The 14,064-nt window shown below is 55.7% G+C and overlaps 1 protein-coding gene across 1 annotated transcript in view; it reads right to left on the bottom strand.

The window, feature by feature from the left end:
* The window catches only part of GRK5 (G protein-coupled receptor kinase 5), a 141,941-nt gene extending 132,324 nt beyond the window's left edge, over window positions 1–9,617 (bottom strand). The window contains exon 1 of the mRNA XM_056120974.1: window positions 9,316–9,617. Coding sequence (XP_055976949.1) covers window positions 9,316–9,367 — 52 coding nt within the window. The 5' untranslated portion in view covers window positions 9,368–9,617. The remainder of the gene's footprint in view (window positions 1–9,315) is intronic.
* Window positions 9,618–14,064: the final 4,447 nt, after the last annotated feature.

Raw genomic sequence — 14,064 nt, 5'->3', positions numbered from 1 at the left:
CCAAAGGTTATCTGTGATAGTCTCAGATCCAGTTCTTAGTCCCCAGTTTAAGAAGCTTAGGGTATGAACCCCCCACTCCCCACAACCATATTCATTTGAGGTCCTGGAGCGACGGCACAGAGGGTAGGGCACTAGCCTTGTACACGGCAGATCAGGGTTCGATCCTTGACAACCCATGTGGTCCCCTGAGCCCTGCCAGGGGTGACACCTGAGTGCAGAGCCTGAGCACTGCTGGGGGTGGCAGCAAAGCAAAACCCAAAAAAGGAAGGAGATTCATTTGAGTTGAATTTTCTTTTCAATTCTACTTCTGGACCAGAGAAAGGGTGAAAGGGCTGGAACTGATGATTCGTATGTGGGAAGCCCGGTTTTGAGGTTTTGATCCACGACACCTCATTGTCACCTTAGCACCACCTCAAATGTGCCCTCCAGCTGCTGCCACTGCCACCTCAGTACCACTGGGTGTGGTCCAAACGCCAATGAAAAAATAATTCTACTTGTCCTGCAGAAATGCCAAGGATTTACCTCTCGGACACGCACAACCAAGTAGGAACTGATCCAACTTCTCTCAAAACGGCATGCTCACCCCTTGCCCCCCAAAACATCATTTCTCTTCCCAAATTGCAAGCCCAGCTCTCTCCGTAAGTCCCTGACCCCCTGAACACTCTCTTGCTTGCCTGACTCCACATTCCTCTGCTCGCCTAGGCCCACTCTGGAGAAGCCTGTGTTCTCTCTTTTTTTTTTCCTTTTTGAGTCACACCTGCCAATGCACAGGGATTACTCCCGGCTCATGCAACTCATGAATTGCTCCTGGTGGTGCTCGGGGGACCATACGGGACGCTGCTGAGAATCGAACCGGGGTCAGCCGCCTACAAGGCAAACGCCTACCCACTGTGCTATCTTGCTCCAGCCTGCCTGTGTTTTCTCTTGAACACACACTTCTCCCATCCTCTCCCCTCACATCTTTCTGAGCAAGTTTCAATAAAAACTGTCTTTGGGGCCTGGGCAATAGCACAGCGGCAAAGAGTTTGCCTCGCACCCTGAGGACCTCAATCCCCGCCTCCCAGATGCAGATTCCTGAGTGCAGAGCCGGGAATAATCCCTGAGGCTGGCCGGGTGTGACCCCAAAGCAAAACAAAACAAAACTATCTTGCTTCACCAAAACAAACCAAAAAAAAAAAAAGAAGAAGAAGAAGAAGAAGAGAAAATGCTTTACATTCAGAAACTAATGCGCCCTGACTACTGGGTCTGTTTGTTTGTTCTCCAAGGGCCAGATTTCTTGGGAAACATTTTAAAAGGACTTTGAAGGGTTGCTCCAGAGCCCTCCACCTTTCGAGTGACCTCTGACCAGCAGAGCCGCTGGTCAGGCTTTCATCTCAGGCCCCCATCTTTGAAACCAGAGATTATCTAGAATTATCTAGACTAATCACTCCGAGAACGTGTGGGACAGAGCAGGAGGCTTAAGGCAGCCACTCATTGCCGAGGAATGTTTCCGTTTCTCTCAGACTCTTTCTTCTGCCTCCTACAGACCCAGGAGGTGTCCGAGAGGACATTTCATCCTTGTCTCCCAAGCCACAGGGACTCTCCTCTGAGATCCAGAGGTTAAGGGCAGATTCTACAGTAAGAGCCGGAAGAACTTCAGGGCTCCGGAGTCAGAAGAGCTAGGACAGCTTCCCAGTCTCAGATCTGTGCTCCCACACAGGAAATCACTTCTTCTGTTTGTTTGTTTGGGGGCCACAGCTGGTGATGCTCAGGGCTTACTTCTGGGCTCTGTGTCAGGAATCACTCCTGGCAGTCCTCAGTGCTCAGAAGCCATATGGGATGCCAGGCATCCAACCCAGGTTGGCCGCATGCAAGGCAAATGCCCTCCTCACTGTACTATCACTTTGGCCCCCCAGGAATCACTTTTCCTTTTTTTGGGGGGGGGGACACATACCCAGCAATGCTCAGGGGTTACTCCTGGTTCTGCACTCGGGAATTACTCCTCGCAGTGCTTGGGGGACCTTATAGAATGGTGGGGATCAAACCAGGTTGGCTGCAGACAAGGCAAACACCCTACTGCTATACTGTGCTGTACTATCTCTCCAGTCCCCCAAGGAATCACTTTTGTGGTTTTTTTGTTTGTTTGTTTTGCTTTTGGGGTCACACCCGGCGATGCACAGGGGTTACTCCTGGCTCTGCACTCAGGAGTTACTCCTGGCGGTGCTCAGGGGACCATATGGGATGCTGGGAATCGAACTTGGGAATCGAACTTGGGTCGGCCGCGTGCAAGGCAAACACCCTACCCACTGTGCTATCGCTCCAGCCCTAGAATCACTTTTAAGTGGCTACAAAGTCCCTGGTTTGGGTGGCGTTTGGGCTTATTTTTTCTTGTTTGATATCTTTCTTCATCTTATTTCCAACTGCCTGGTCTTGTCATTAGAAATGAAAACCCTTATCGATGTTTTATTGTATTTTGAGCACAGCGGTAGGGCGTTTGCCTTGCATGCAGCCAACATGGCCGACCCGAGTTCGATTCCTCCGCCCCTCTCGGAGAGCCCGACAAGCTACCAAGAGTATCTCGTCCGCACAGCAGAGCCTGGCAAGCTCCCTGTGACGTATTCGATATGCCAGACACAGTAACAACAAAGTCGCCAATGGAGACGTTACTGGGCCCGCTCAAGCAAATCGATGATCAACGGGAGGGCCTTTACTTTACTTTTTTACTTACTTGGTTTTCAGTGTTGGGTTTGGGGACCACACCTGGTGATGCTCAGAGGCTATTCCTGGCTCTGTGCTCCAGAGGACCCCCCTGGTGCTGCAGAGATTTGAACCAGGATTCTCGCCTGGGCAGCCCCCAAGGCCAGCACCTGACCTCCAACACTCTCCGGCCTTTCCACAGACCTTCCGCCGGCCAAGCATTCACTCAGCCTGTCGATCCATCTCTCATGCCCCAGAACATCTTCATGAAGTCCTAGATGAGAGGCCTTTACTTCTGTAGGCTTACTGAACCCATACTTGAATATTTTAATTTTTCCTTTCTTTGGGGTGAGTCTGGGTTGCCGCTGACAGCACTCTAAGGCTCTGTACTCAGGAGGGATTTCATTGGTGATGCTCAGGGGACCACAGAGAGTGAGGAAGCAAACTGGGGCAGTCACATGCAAGGCAGAACTCCTGCACCACCTCTTCACAGGGGGGGGCAGAGTGACAGCATAGCAGGAACGGTATTTGCCCTGCACAAGTCCGACCCAGGTTCAATCTCTGGCATCCCGTATGGTGCCCCGAGACTTACCAGGAGTGATCCCTGAGTGTAGAGACAGAAGTAGGCCCTGGACACCACCCAGTGCAGCCCAGAAAAAGAAAAAGATTTTGGGCAAAGGAAAGTGGCTCTTTCCAGTCACTTGCAAATAGGGAGGGCACTGGGGTGTGGATTAAGACTGTCCAATGACCCACGTTTCCTTCTCTGAGTGTCCCCATTTGTTGTGACTCCCTATTGTTTTCTCAGATTTCACCTCTGAATGATTACAGCTACTGCACCAGTATCAGTTTGGAGCCTTAAGACTTCTCTGAATTTCCAGAACCTTCAGATCCGGAGCCAGATTAACAGGACAGGAGTTAATAAGGTACTTGTATTGCCTGGGGCCAACCCTGGTTTGATCCCCAGCACTACATATGGTCCCCCAAGTACCCCCCAAAAGTGATCCTTAAGCCCGGAGTCAGGAGCTCACTGGCTATGCCTTCTCCCTCCTCCCACTCCACCCCCAAGAAAAATCTAGATTTTGTCATGTTTTCTCTGAAGCCACAAATATACTGACAATGAATATTTACTTAGAATGCCGCCCAAGTTCTGGGATGATTTTAAGAACAATGACAATTCCCAGGTCTGGACCCACCAGCTCCTGGTAAAGGCAAACATGACCATCATTCAAACCGTTTCCTCAAACTCACTTGGGCATTACTGAAGTCCTCAGCCCACACCCAAAAGGTAGCAATCAGCAAGCCACTCCAGCCATAGTTCAAACAAGGGTTCTTTGGGGCACAAGAAGAACCAAGCTCTTAGAAGTAGGGAATCTGACTGGAGGTAACGGCAGCTCCTGAAAGATGACAGTCTTGTGGGCATTTATCTGATTTTTCAAACTGGCCGTTAGGTTAATATGAATCACCACTGGGAATCTTTCTGCAAGAAAGCAAGGCCTTCTGGGGGCCGGAGCAATAGTATGGCAGGCGAGTAGGGCGCTTGCCTTGAATGCAGCTGACCCGTGTTCCATCTCCGACACCCCATATGGTCTCTGGAGCCCCACCAGGAGTGATCCCTGAGCACAGAGCCTGGAGTAAGCCCTGAACACATGTGTGGAAAGGAAGGAAGGGAGGGAGGAAGGGAGGGAGGGAGGGAGGGAGGGAGGGAGGGAGGGAGGGGAGGGGAGGAGCTCGAGGAGGGGAGGGGAGGGGAGGGGAGGGGAGGGGAGGGGAGGGGAGGGGAGGGGAGGGGAGGGGAGGGGAGGGGAGGAAGGCAGGTCTTCTGAAAACACTTGGTTTCTCTACCTTCAAGTTGTCAGAAAAAGAAACCTGGAGAAGTCCAAAAAGCAGTTTCTCTTGCTGCCAGTGCCTGGATTAACTGCTTTTCCACACAGAGAGGGTCCTTGCAGGGTGAGAGGGTTGTGCTGGAGAGGATCTTTGGGTGTGAAAACTGGCCCCCTCTGGGTGGTACGGTAGAAGGAAAAGGGACTTCCTGTTTCAAGACAGGCCATGTGTGATGCTAAAACACAGTTTGGGCCTCATCACGGTGAACCCAGGGGGGTGTTCTGCTTCCACCGTTGGAAAAGCAGGGAGCCCGGTATTTCAGGCCAGCTGTGGAATGTCACCGGGTCCAGGTTCCCTGCAGACCGTGGCCTGCCCATCCCCCACCTCGCCTTGCAAGCCTCAGGCGACAGACACCCTTCAGAGAGGTCCCTAATCTTGGTCTTCCCCGGAAGAGCCATGCCAGCAAGTGACAGACCGATCTGAGCAAACGGTTCTTGCACACTCAGGGTTTCTGCTGTCTTGGGGTTTCTAACTTTCCAGCCTGGGATGCTTAGGAAATGAGATCAAACGCCCCTGGAACCTCTTAATTGATCAGATCTGGCAGTGTCGGGCAGGGAGGAAAGGGAAGGAGGGAAGGGCGCTTGCAAAACTCTGAGCACCGCTGGTCACTCAAGGGTGAGGAGAATGTCAGAGAAGCACAGAAACCTCAAGAGGCAGCAGTAAAACGGAAAAGAAACCAGCGAAAAGGCACGAAGTGGAGCCTTCTCGCCGCTATTAATTCAACACTCGCCGCCTGCCAATTTTCTGAGATCGTGAAATGTAAATAGATAGATAGATAGAGTTCGTCTGGAACTTTTCGTTAAATGCTTAATCACTTAGCTCATTTCCACAGATTGGCATGAATTCAATCTCTCTCTTTTTTTCTCCCTTCACCACTTTTTTGGTGGGGAGTAATCCAAAGTTCCCAAGAGTTATCAAGTACATGGTTTCTCGTGAGACCAGGACAAATAAACAGCCTACAAAATGCATTTTGAGGGTTTTAGATTTTGAACCCAGATCACTATCTTTTCGTACTTCAAAACAACTGCCACAAAAGCGCAATTTCCTTGCTGCTTTCTAATTACTATGAATCACTTTTACTCACGCCCACATAGATTCGCAATTTTATTGCTACATTCATGTTTTCCATGACATAGTTTATTATGGTTAAGAATTTGACTTTACAGTGAATTTAGAAGCCATCTGCCTTTAAGAATGCATAATAATAACAAAAGATAGGCCCCCAAATCGCTCAGGAACGTGGACAACTACAGATTCCTTTGGAGCATTTGCAGGGTGAGTCTGTCTTTCTTCAAGGTCTGCTTCTCAATTGTTAGGGACAAATGTGACTTTTACTTGAAAGCCACATTTTAAATTGTTTACAATGTAGTCTGTTAAGTGAACTAAATTAAATTTCACATTTGCCAATTATATTTCTCGTCTGCAACCATTCACAAGAGGCTTCAAGTAAGAACTTTGACACAAGTCTAAACCACTCAGGGCTTTTAAGGTACTATCTACATTTTGTGTTAGCCTGGTTACAAAACTAGAACTTTCAATTCTAGTTTGGGGAATATGATTATTGGACAGCTGACTTCACTTAGAAGAATAGTTTCGGAGGACAGGGAAGTACTCAATGCAGGAGGGCATGTTTTTTTTTGTTTGTTTGGTTTTTTGGGTTTTTTTTGTTTTGTTTGCTTTTTGGGTCACACCCAGCGATGCACAGGGGTTACTCCTGGCTCTGCACTCAGGAATCACCCCTGGCGGTGCTCAGGGGACCATATGGGATGCTGGGAATCGAACCCAGGTTGGCCGCGTGCAAGGCAAACGCCCTACCCGCAGTGCTATTGCTCCAGCCCACGGAGGGCATGTTTTACATGTACGAGATTCCCTGGGTTTGGCCCCTGATCCTACCCTCTTCTAAATGACATGAAATATAGGAGAATCAAGCAGAGAAAATGAAATTGCTTTTTATTTTGTAAAGTTCCCACACAGAGCCAAGGATACGCTCGGTAGTGGAGGTCCTGGATTTGACACCACCAAAAATAAAAACGGACAACTGCCATCCATTTGAATATATGTGCTCAAATCTGCAATAGAGATTCAAAAGAAAGTGAAAGCATTTGTGGGACTGGAGATAGCTCAGCAGGCCTACCGCATGCTTTGCGTGCCTGAGGGCCAGGCCTGATCTCCAGGGTCCCGGAATATCACCAGAAATGACCCCCAGGCAGGGCCCTGGAAGTAGAGCCTGAGCACCACCAGGTGTGGCAAAGAAGAAAAAAAAAACAAAAACAGAAAACGGAAGCACTTAAAATCGTGGGTTCCCTTTGCATGGGGAGAAATGCAAATTGAGAAATCAGCTTCCCGTGTCAGCGATTTATTTTTCTTGCTCGAATGTGGGTCTGTCTGTCTCCTTACAAAGCCCTCCCCACTCAAAGGCATGGCCAGAAGTTATTTTATTAGGGGCCTGGAAGAACAGTACAATGGATAGGGCATCTGCCTGGTACAGGGCCCACTGGAATTCAATCCCGGGCACCCCCAATGGTCCCCACAGAGCCCCTACAGGAGTCATCCCCGAGAGCAGGCAGAACCAGGAGTTAGCTCTGAGCAGTGTGGGGTGTGGCCCAAGTCACACCTGGCCCCCTTCCAAAAAAAGAGTGATTGTCACACTAGAGAAGATTACCAAAACCTTCGAGAGAAACTAAAAAGCCTTTAACAGGAAAATAAAGGGGCAGGCACATTCTTGGGCCTGAACCATGTGGATTGGGTCATTCCACACCCATCTCCAGAGTACCAGGGGATCGCTGTCCACAAGCATCTGGGGAAGAAAAATAGTCTTGTTGACATAACAAATAAAAAATATCAGGCAGCGAATTTATTTAGATGGGGGGAGGGGAAAAAACTGGGAAGGAGGGGATCTTTGACCACTGCGTGGCCCCCTCTCTAAGCAAACCCTCCTGAAAGAAGCCAGGACTGCTGAGGGAAGGAAAAAGCACGCCCGGGGCGGAAGCAACGTGTCGCGCTGCAGAGGCAGGGGCAACAGGAGAAACCAGTGCAACTCGCAAAGCCGCCAGCACCATCAGATCCAGGGATTTCACAACAAATCATTTCGGATGGGAGGGAGGGAGGGAAGGAGGGAGGCTGGAATCTCGCCCAGCCCCCGACCCCTGCGCTGCAGGGCCCCGTCCCACCACTAGGTGGCGTCTGCCCAGGTTTCCAGCCCGCGGGGCGCGGGGCTGGGCCCGGGCAGGGGGGGTTGCGGAGGGGGTGGGGGAGTGGGGCGTCTTCTCCGCCGCTTCCCCTCCAGGACCGCGCTGGGAAGCCCCCCGCCAGCACCGCGCCTCGATGCAGTCTGCGCAAATGCCAGGTCCTTGGAAAGCCGGCAGAAAGAAAGAGAGAAAGAAAGAAAAAGCAAAGACACAAAACAAAACAAAACTCGGGCCTTGGGACCTGAGCTCCCCCCACCCAAGTAACCGCCTCCGTCGGACGCGCTGCGGGCGTGGGCCTGCCCGGCGGCTGCTCCCCAGCGCCCAGACACCCAGGGGCGCAGGGCTGCGCGGCGGCACCCCCGGCCCGGCCCGGGCCGCGCGCTCCCGCCGCGAGGGGCTGGCACCGACTGGGTCAACACCGGCCAGAAGTTCCCCTTCATTCAGCAGAGCGGCTGAATGAAAACAGCGAGGGCAGGGGAAGGCATGTCCGTGGGCCGCCGCGCGCGTCCCCCCGGGGTCCCCCCGCCTGCACCCGGGGTGTCCCGCGCAGCCCCCCGCCGGGCCCCGGGGGAGCCACTTCCCCTTCCCCCGGGGCGCAGACCTCGGCCGGCGCGACCTTCCGTGAATTCCAGGTGCTCCTAAATACGTGTTTTTTGCCCGCGCACCACGCCACCGTTTTTTCTAGGGCGCATCTCCGCTTCTCGGCTACTTTTTTTTTTTTTCATTTCGGCGAAGAGTTCCTGCCGGTCCCCCCCACCCCACCCTGCAAAGCGTTGACTCAGAATCTTCCCCCCCCCCACCCCCCCGTTCCACTTAGGTTATTTCCTACCAAACTAACGAGAGTTTGCACCCAAAACGCGCCGGACACGCCTTTCTCGAGAGCGTCCGAAGGGAACGGGGCAGAAGCCCACTCCTCAAAAACGCTGCCGCTGTTTCCCGTGTGGAGGGGGGGAGGATGGAGGAGTGGGTGGGCGTTCTCTCCTCCACCCAGGAGCAGTCCTCGACCCTTTTTTACTTCGCCTTTCCAAGGCTTCCTTCCTCGCGGCGGGATTTCCCTAAGAAACGTTCCCAGCGGACAGTTTGCAAAGAGCCTCTATCCACTCCCAGCCTGTGCAGGCGAAGAACTCACTCGGGCTCTGCCGATCCTACCCCACCACGCACCACACACACACACACACACACACACACACACACACACACACTCGCGGAACCATCCCGGGCCGCCTGGAAAAGCGATTGGATTCGCCTGTTCGCCCATCTCTTCCTGGACGAGTGCTTTTTTTTTTTTTTTTCCAGCTGACCTTTCAACAGCTGCCGCCGAGATGGCACCAAGTGCAGAGGGACTGACTGAGCTGGAGAGCTTGGACGGGTGGATTTCACAGCATGCCAACCCCGTGCAACCTCGGCCGCGTCCCTCCTGCCCCGGCCCGGCCCGGACCCCGAGGTGTATGTGTGTGTGTGTGTATTTTGCCGAGCGCAACCCTCCGACGGGGGGTCCCGCTGCGGGACCGCCGCACGCCGGGCATCCCCCGCCGCTGCCCGAAGCGCCCGCAGCCCGGCCTCCTCTTACCTTCCCTGGCTTTCAGCAAGACCGTGTTGGCCACGATGTTTTCCAGCTCCATTGACAGCCGGCGGTCAGCGAGGGGGCCGGCCGGCGGGGCTGTCAGCGCCTGCGGGTGCTGCCGCCGCTGCTGCTGCTGCTGCTGCTGCTGCTGCTGCTGCTGCTGCTGCCGCCGCCGCCGCTGCTCGGGCGGCCGCTGCTGCCGGAGCCGGGAGCCAGCCGGGAGCGAGCAGCCCGCCTCGCCTACCGCATTATTCCTGCCCGCGCCCCTCGGAGTTTTGCCCTCTTGCAAAGAGGCGCCGCCGCTTCTTCCTCCCTCGGTGTCCCCCCTCCCCCCCCTCCCGCAACACTCTCCCCCCCACCCCCCACCCTCCGCGTTTCTCTGTCACTCCATTCTCCTCCCCTCCGGCTCCCTCGGATGCTTTAATGCCTCGGATGCTTCTGCCTCCCCTCGGTCCCTCCCGGGGGTGTGGTACTCGCAGGCTCGGGCTGCTGCACTGCGCAGGCGCCGGCCCGGGCCCCGCCTCCCGCCTCCGCGCTCGCGGCGCGGGGCCTGCCGGGACTTGTAGTTTTTCCCCGCGAGCGCCGCCGCGCTGGGACCCCGGGGCGCGCGGGCTGCAGGGGTCCCGGCCCCGGCCGGTGACGGGGGGCCCGGGAGCGGACGCGCGGCCGAGCCGGAGCGCCCAGTGGTGGAACGGGGACTGGCACGTCCACGCCCTGGGCGCCGGATCGCCCTCTGCGCGCCTTGCGCTACAGGCCACGGCCGAGCCCGGCCCGGGGCGCGCCCCGCGGGGGGCTGCAACCCCCGGGGCGGCGCGGCGCGGCGCGGCGCGGCGCGGCGGCGGGTCCCCACCGCCCGGGCCGGGCGCACGCGCTGGCGGCGGACAAAGGTGCACTTTGTTCCCTCCCGGGGCGCCCAGGGGGGTCCCGTTGCCGGCGCCCGCGCAGCCCGAGCGCCCCCCGGCGGCCGCGCGGTGCAGGGGGCGCGGCGGCCGGTCCACGCGGACTCGCGGGCGCTGCGGGCGTGGGAAGCGGCCGACGCTCCTTGGAGCCGGCCCGGTGGGCGGGGGGCGCGCAGGAGGAGCCGCGCACCGGCGACCCTCGTGACCGCCGACCCGCGGGCCAGTTCCCAAAGGCTGCAGGCAGCGCGGCGCGCGGGTGGAGATGCGTTTCCCGATTCTTGGCGCATTTTTCTCTTGGGGCTCGCAAGAGTCAGGTCCCCCCGGGCGCGCGCGCGCGACTCTACATCTGCACCTCGCCTCTGGTCCTGGCTACCGCTGGAGAAAGAGCTCTCCTCCTCCTCCTCCGTCTAGGGGCGCGCGGGGTGGAGGTGGGGGGTCCTCGACACAAGTCCCCCAGGTTGGGGGAGGGGTGGACCGGTCCCTGGGAACAATGAGGCCTTTGCCTCCTCTGCTTTTTGCAGGCGGATTTCCGTTCAGAAGGAGGCTTTGGGCCTTCTCTGTCCAAAAGGAGGAAACCTTCTGTCCCCGGGGCTGCCAGGAAGTGGTGGGGAGGTGCCGAGAAAGGGAGAACAATTACTGTGCATTGGAGAAAAATAAAGACTTGAGTAGACTCTCCCGGCGCGGACACCCCGGCCGGCCGGCCTGGCGACTGCAGCTGCCCAGGACCGGCCCGTTTCCTGATGGAATCTATCCACCACCTCCACTTCCGGCTGCCCACTTGGGTTGGGGGATTCCCTCTCGCCCCCACAGCCTCAGCTCCTCACCTCCTCTGTAGAGCAGCACTGGGCAAGTACAGTGATCGCTCAAAGAGAGAGAGAGGACTGGGGACTAAATGAATGAATGATCCCCCAGTTTAGGAATTTTTCCCACCCCAAGACTTGTTCACAGCACCCCAGGCTCGGTCTGTGTCTGCAGGTTCCCAGAGCCCAGGTGAGAATGGAAGGATCTCAGGGCGGGAGAGAGAATGCAGTGGGGGTAAGGCCGCATGCCAACTACTACAGAGGGCAGCCAAAGGCGTGTTGCAGACTCCAGATGGTCTGTGCAGGGGCCAGGGAGATGACCCAGAGGACTGACTTTAACCTAAGGGAGGGTCCATGGCCGGCACCCCACAATCCCCTGAGCACCAGAAATATGGCCAAAGAAAGAGATTCCTGATCCAGAGCCGCCTCTCAGGAGCAGGGAGATGCCCTGGAGCTCTCGTCCAGAGGCAACTTCTGTTTCCCTAGGTCTGAGGTGGGTCTAGAGATGCCATCGGGAACAGGATCTAACAGGTCCATGGCTCTGCAGCCCACGCTTGGAGCTCACTGCTGGGAGAGACCGGTCCAAGTCACCTGCCACCTCACCCTTGGGGCTCTTACCGACGAGCGAGTTTAGGTAACCCAGAAGGCCCTGCCTGGCCCCATCCTTGGGCAAATAGGACTTCGACTCAGAAAGTAAGTGGGTTGGTGCCGGCATCCATTCCGTGAGTAAGGCCCATCTGTTCACTCCGCTGAGGCTTGTTCTTTCTCCAGAATCAACAGCTGGGAAATTATCTGGCTTCAAGTAGGACAGGAGGACGTTGCAGGACCAAAATGGACTGAAAATGGCCAGTCGGCGCCTGGGTATCCCATCCTGGCCTGCGTACTCTATTTGAATTCTTTCATCAGATGCAGCATCCTGGTGAGATGGAGAACAGAAGTGCCACTTTCTAGATAAAGCAATCAGGCAACCGGTTACAAGGTTTGGGTTTGGGAACCATACCCAGTGCTGCTCAGGGCTTGCTCCAGGTTCAGTGCTCAGGCAAGTGCCCTACCCACTGTACCATCACTGGGACTCACCAATGATGGCTTATAACTTGCCTGGGGTCACATGGTAAGATGAAGACCAGAGATCTCAAGCAGCCAGTGGACACAATCTGGCCAGCAGCTTTGGACTCCCTATGCGAGGCTCCAGGATGGAACATTTTTTTCTTTTTGGGTCACACCCGGTGATGCACAGGAGTTTCTCCTGGTTCATGCACTCAGGAATTAATCCTGGTGGTGCTCAGGGGACCATATGGGATGCTGGGAATCGAACCCCGGTCAGCCTCGTGCAAGACAAATGCCCTACCCACTGTGCTATCGCTCCAGACCCTCCAGGAGGGAACTTGAGCTGCCCTGTCAGAAGGCCAAGCCTGCGCCTGGCTGAATGCTGAAAAGTTAAGGGCTTCGCCACCCTGAGAGGCCGTTCCTCCCCACCAACTGCAGTCCGCGTGCCGCTCCTTGAAAAATGGATCTGACTCAAGGACAAGCAAGTGATTAAATCTCCAGAGACAAGTGGGGGAAATTGCTGCCTGAAAGCAGGAATGGAACTGCACGCAGAGGGAGGGAGAGAGGTCTAGGAATGTGCCCTTGGAGACTGCCGAGGGCCAACTCCGTGGGATCAGCTGGGCCCAACATGCCCAGGAAACAGTTGCTGGGCTTTCTCCTAGGGGCACCTGGATGCTAGGCGTGACCTGGCTCCGTGGAGTTCGTACCAATAAAAACTGGCCCTTCTGGAAAGTCACCGAGCTAGCTATCTGCAGCCTCCAACATGGTCCGGGTGGGTCTGAGTAATCCATCGGGCTTTCTGAATCATGCGGGGGCTGGCGCTGTCGTCCTGTCCTTGCCTCCCGGCTTTCTGATCAGCAGGAAACAGCTGGAGTTGGGCTTGCATTCTGTGCTATTCGCTCCTTCCGTGTTTGCCCCACAGATGCCAGTCTCCTGGGGAGCGCCCTGCCGTTTTCCCCAGAGAGCAAAGGCAAACCGAGGGCAGACAGCAGGGGACACAAGAACAGGGGTCATTGTGGACACCTGCACAAAGGCCTTCGGGGACGGTGATGTTAGGCACCCGGGCATCTTCCAAGAGGAGATACGGGGCTGGCAGCCTGGAGTCCCCGGTTCCAGCACCTCTGCCCTCCTGGCCTCGGGAGGCCGCCAGACGGGGCATGAGAAACCTTGTCCAAAGCTCTCGCTCGTCTGTTTTCACCGCATATTTTTCTTTAAAGTCAAGCCGCTTAAAAAACCTCTTACTCATCCCAACCAGTGACATTTGTGAAATGTGAGTACTAGAAATATCACTGTGGGAAAAACTTATTCCAGGCGACACGTGGAGGCCGGGCTGCCTTTGGCTTCCAAATGAGCTGGCCGGGCCCCACCGATGCGCCGAGAAGCCTCCCTGAACTTGCCAGATGACGGTGACTGGAGGAAAGCCAGGGGCCTGGCGTGGCAAGCGGACTGGACGGGGTCATCTGTTGGGTCCGTCCCCACAGGCACGGAGAAGTGATTCCTGCAGAGTGCATGGCCCGCCATGCTGCCTCTCCTGCTCCAGTCTTGAGGGCAGCCAATTGGGGGGAAGACTGGTTTGTTTGTTAGGAGAACCCCCTCTCCCCCCTACCCCCCCACCTCCTAACCCAAGCTTGACTGGGCCCCTGGGTTTTTGCAAAGTTGAATGAGTGAGCAGTGGGGAACAGACCCCATCTGCAATTCTCAGACTGCAAGCACTGAACCGGGGTGTGTGTGTGGGGGGGGGGAGTCACTTCAAGGCCCTGACAGTAGTGCTGCTCCCACTCCACAGGGTCAGAGACACTTGAGTCCCATGGGTGGCCAGGGATTGAACCCAGGCCACGCCCTAACCTCTGTCCTAATGCCTAACCCGAGTCAGCATTTTTTTTTTCTTTTTAGGTCACACCCAGCAATGCACTGCATGGAGGTTACTCCTGGCTCATGCACTCAGGAATTACTCCTGGAGGTGCTCGGGGAACCATATGGAATGCTGGGAATTGAACCCCGGGTCGGCC

The sequence above is a fragment of the Sorex fumeus genome, unplaced genomic scaffold (genome assembly GCF_029834395.1).
Source record: "Sorex fumeus unplaced genomic scaffold, SorFum_2.1 ptg000043l, whole genome shotgun sequence".
Classification (NCBI taxonomy): Eukaryota; Metazoa; Chordata; class Mammalia; order Eulipotyphla; family Soricidae; genus Sorex; species Sorex fumeus.
This window is presented reverse-complemented; position numbering and strand designations above follow the sequence as displayed.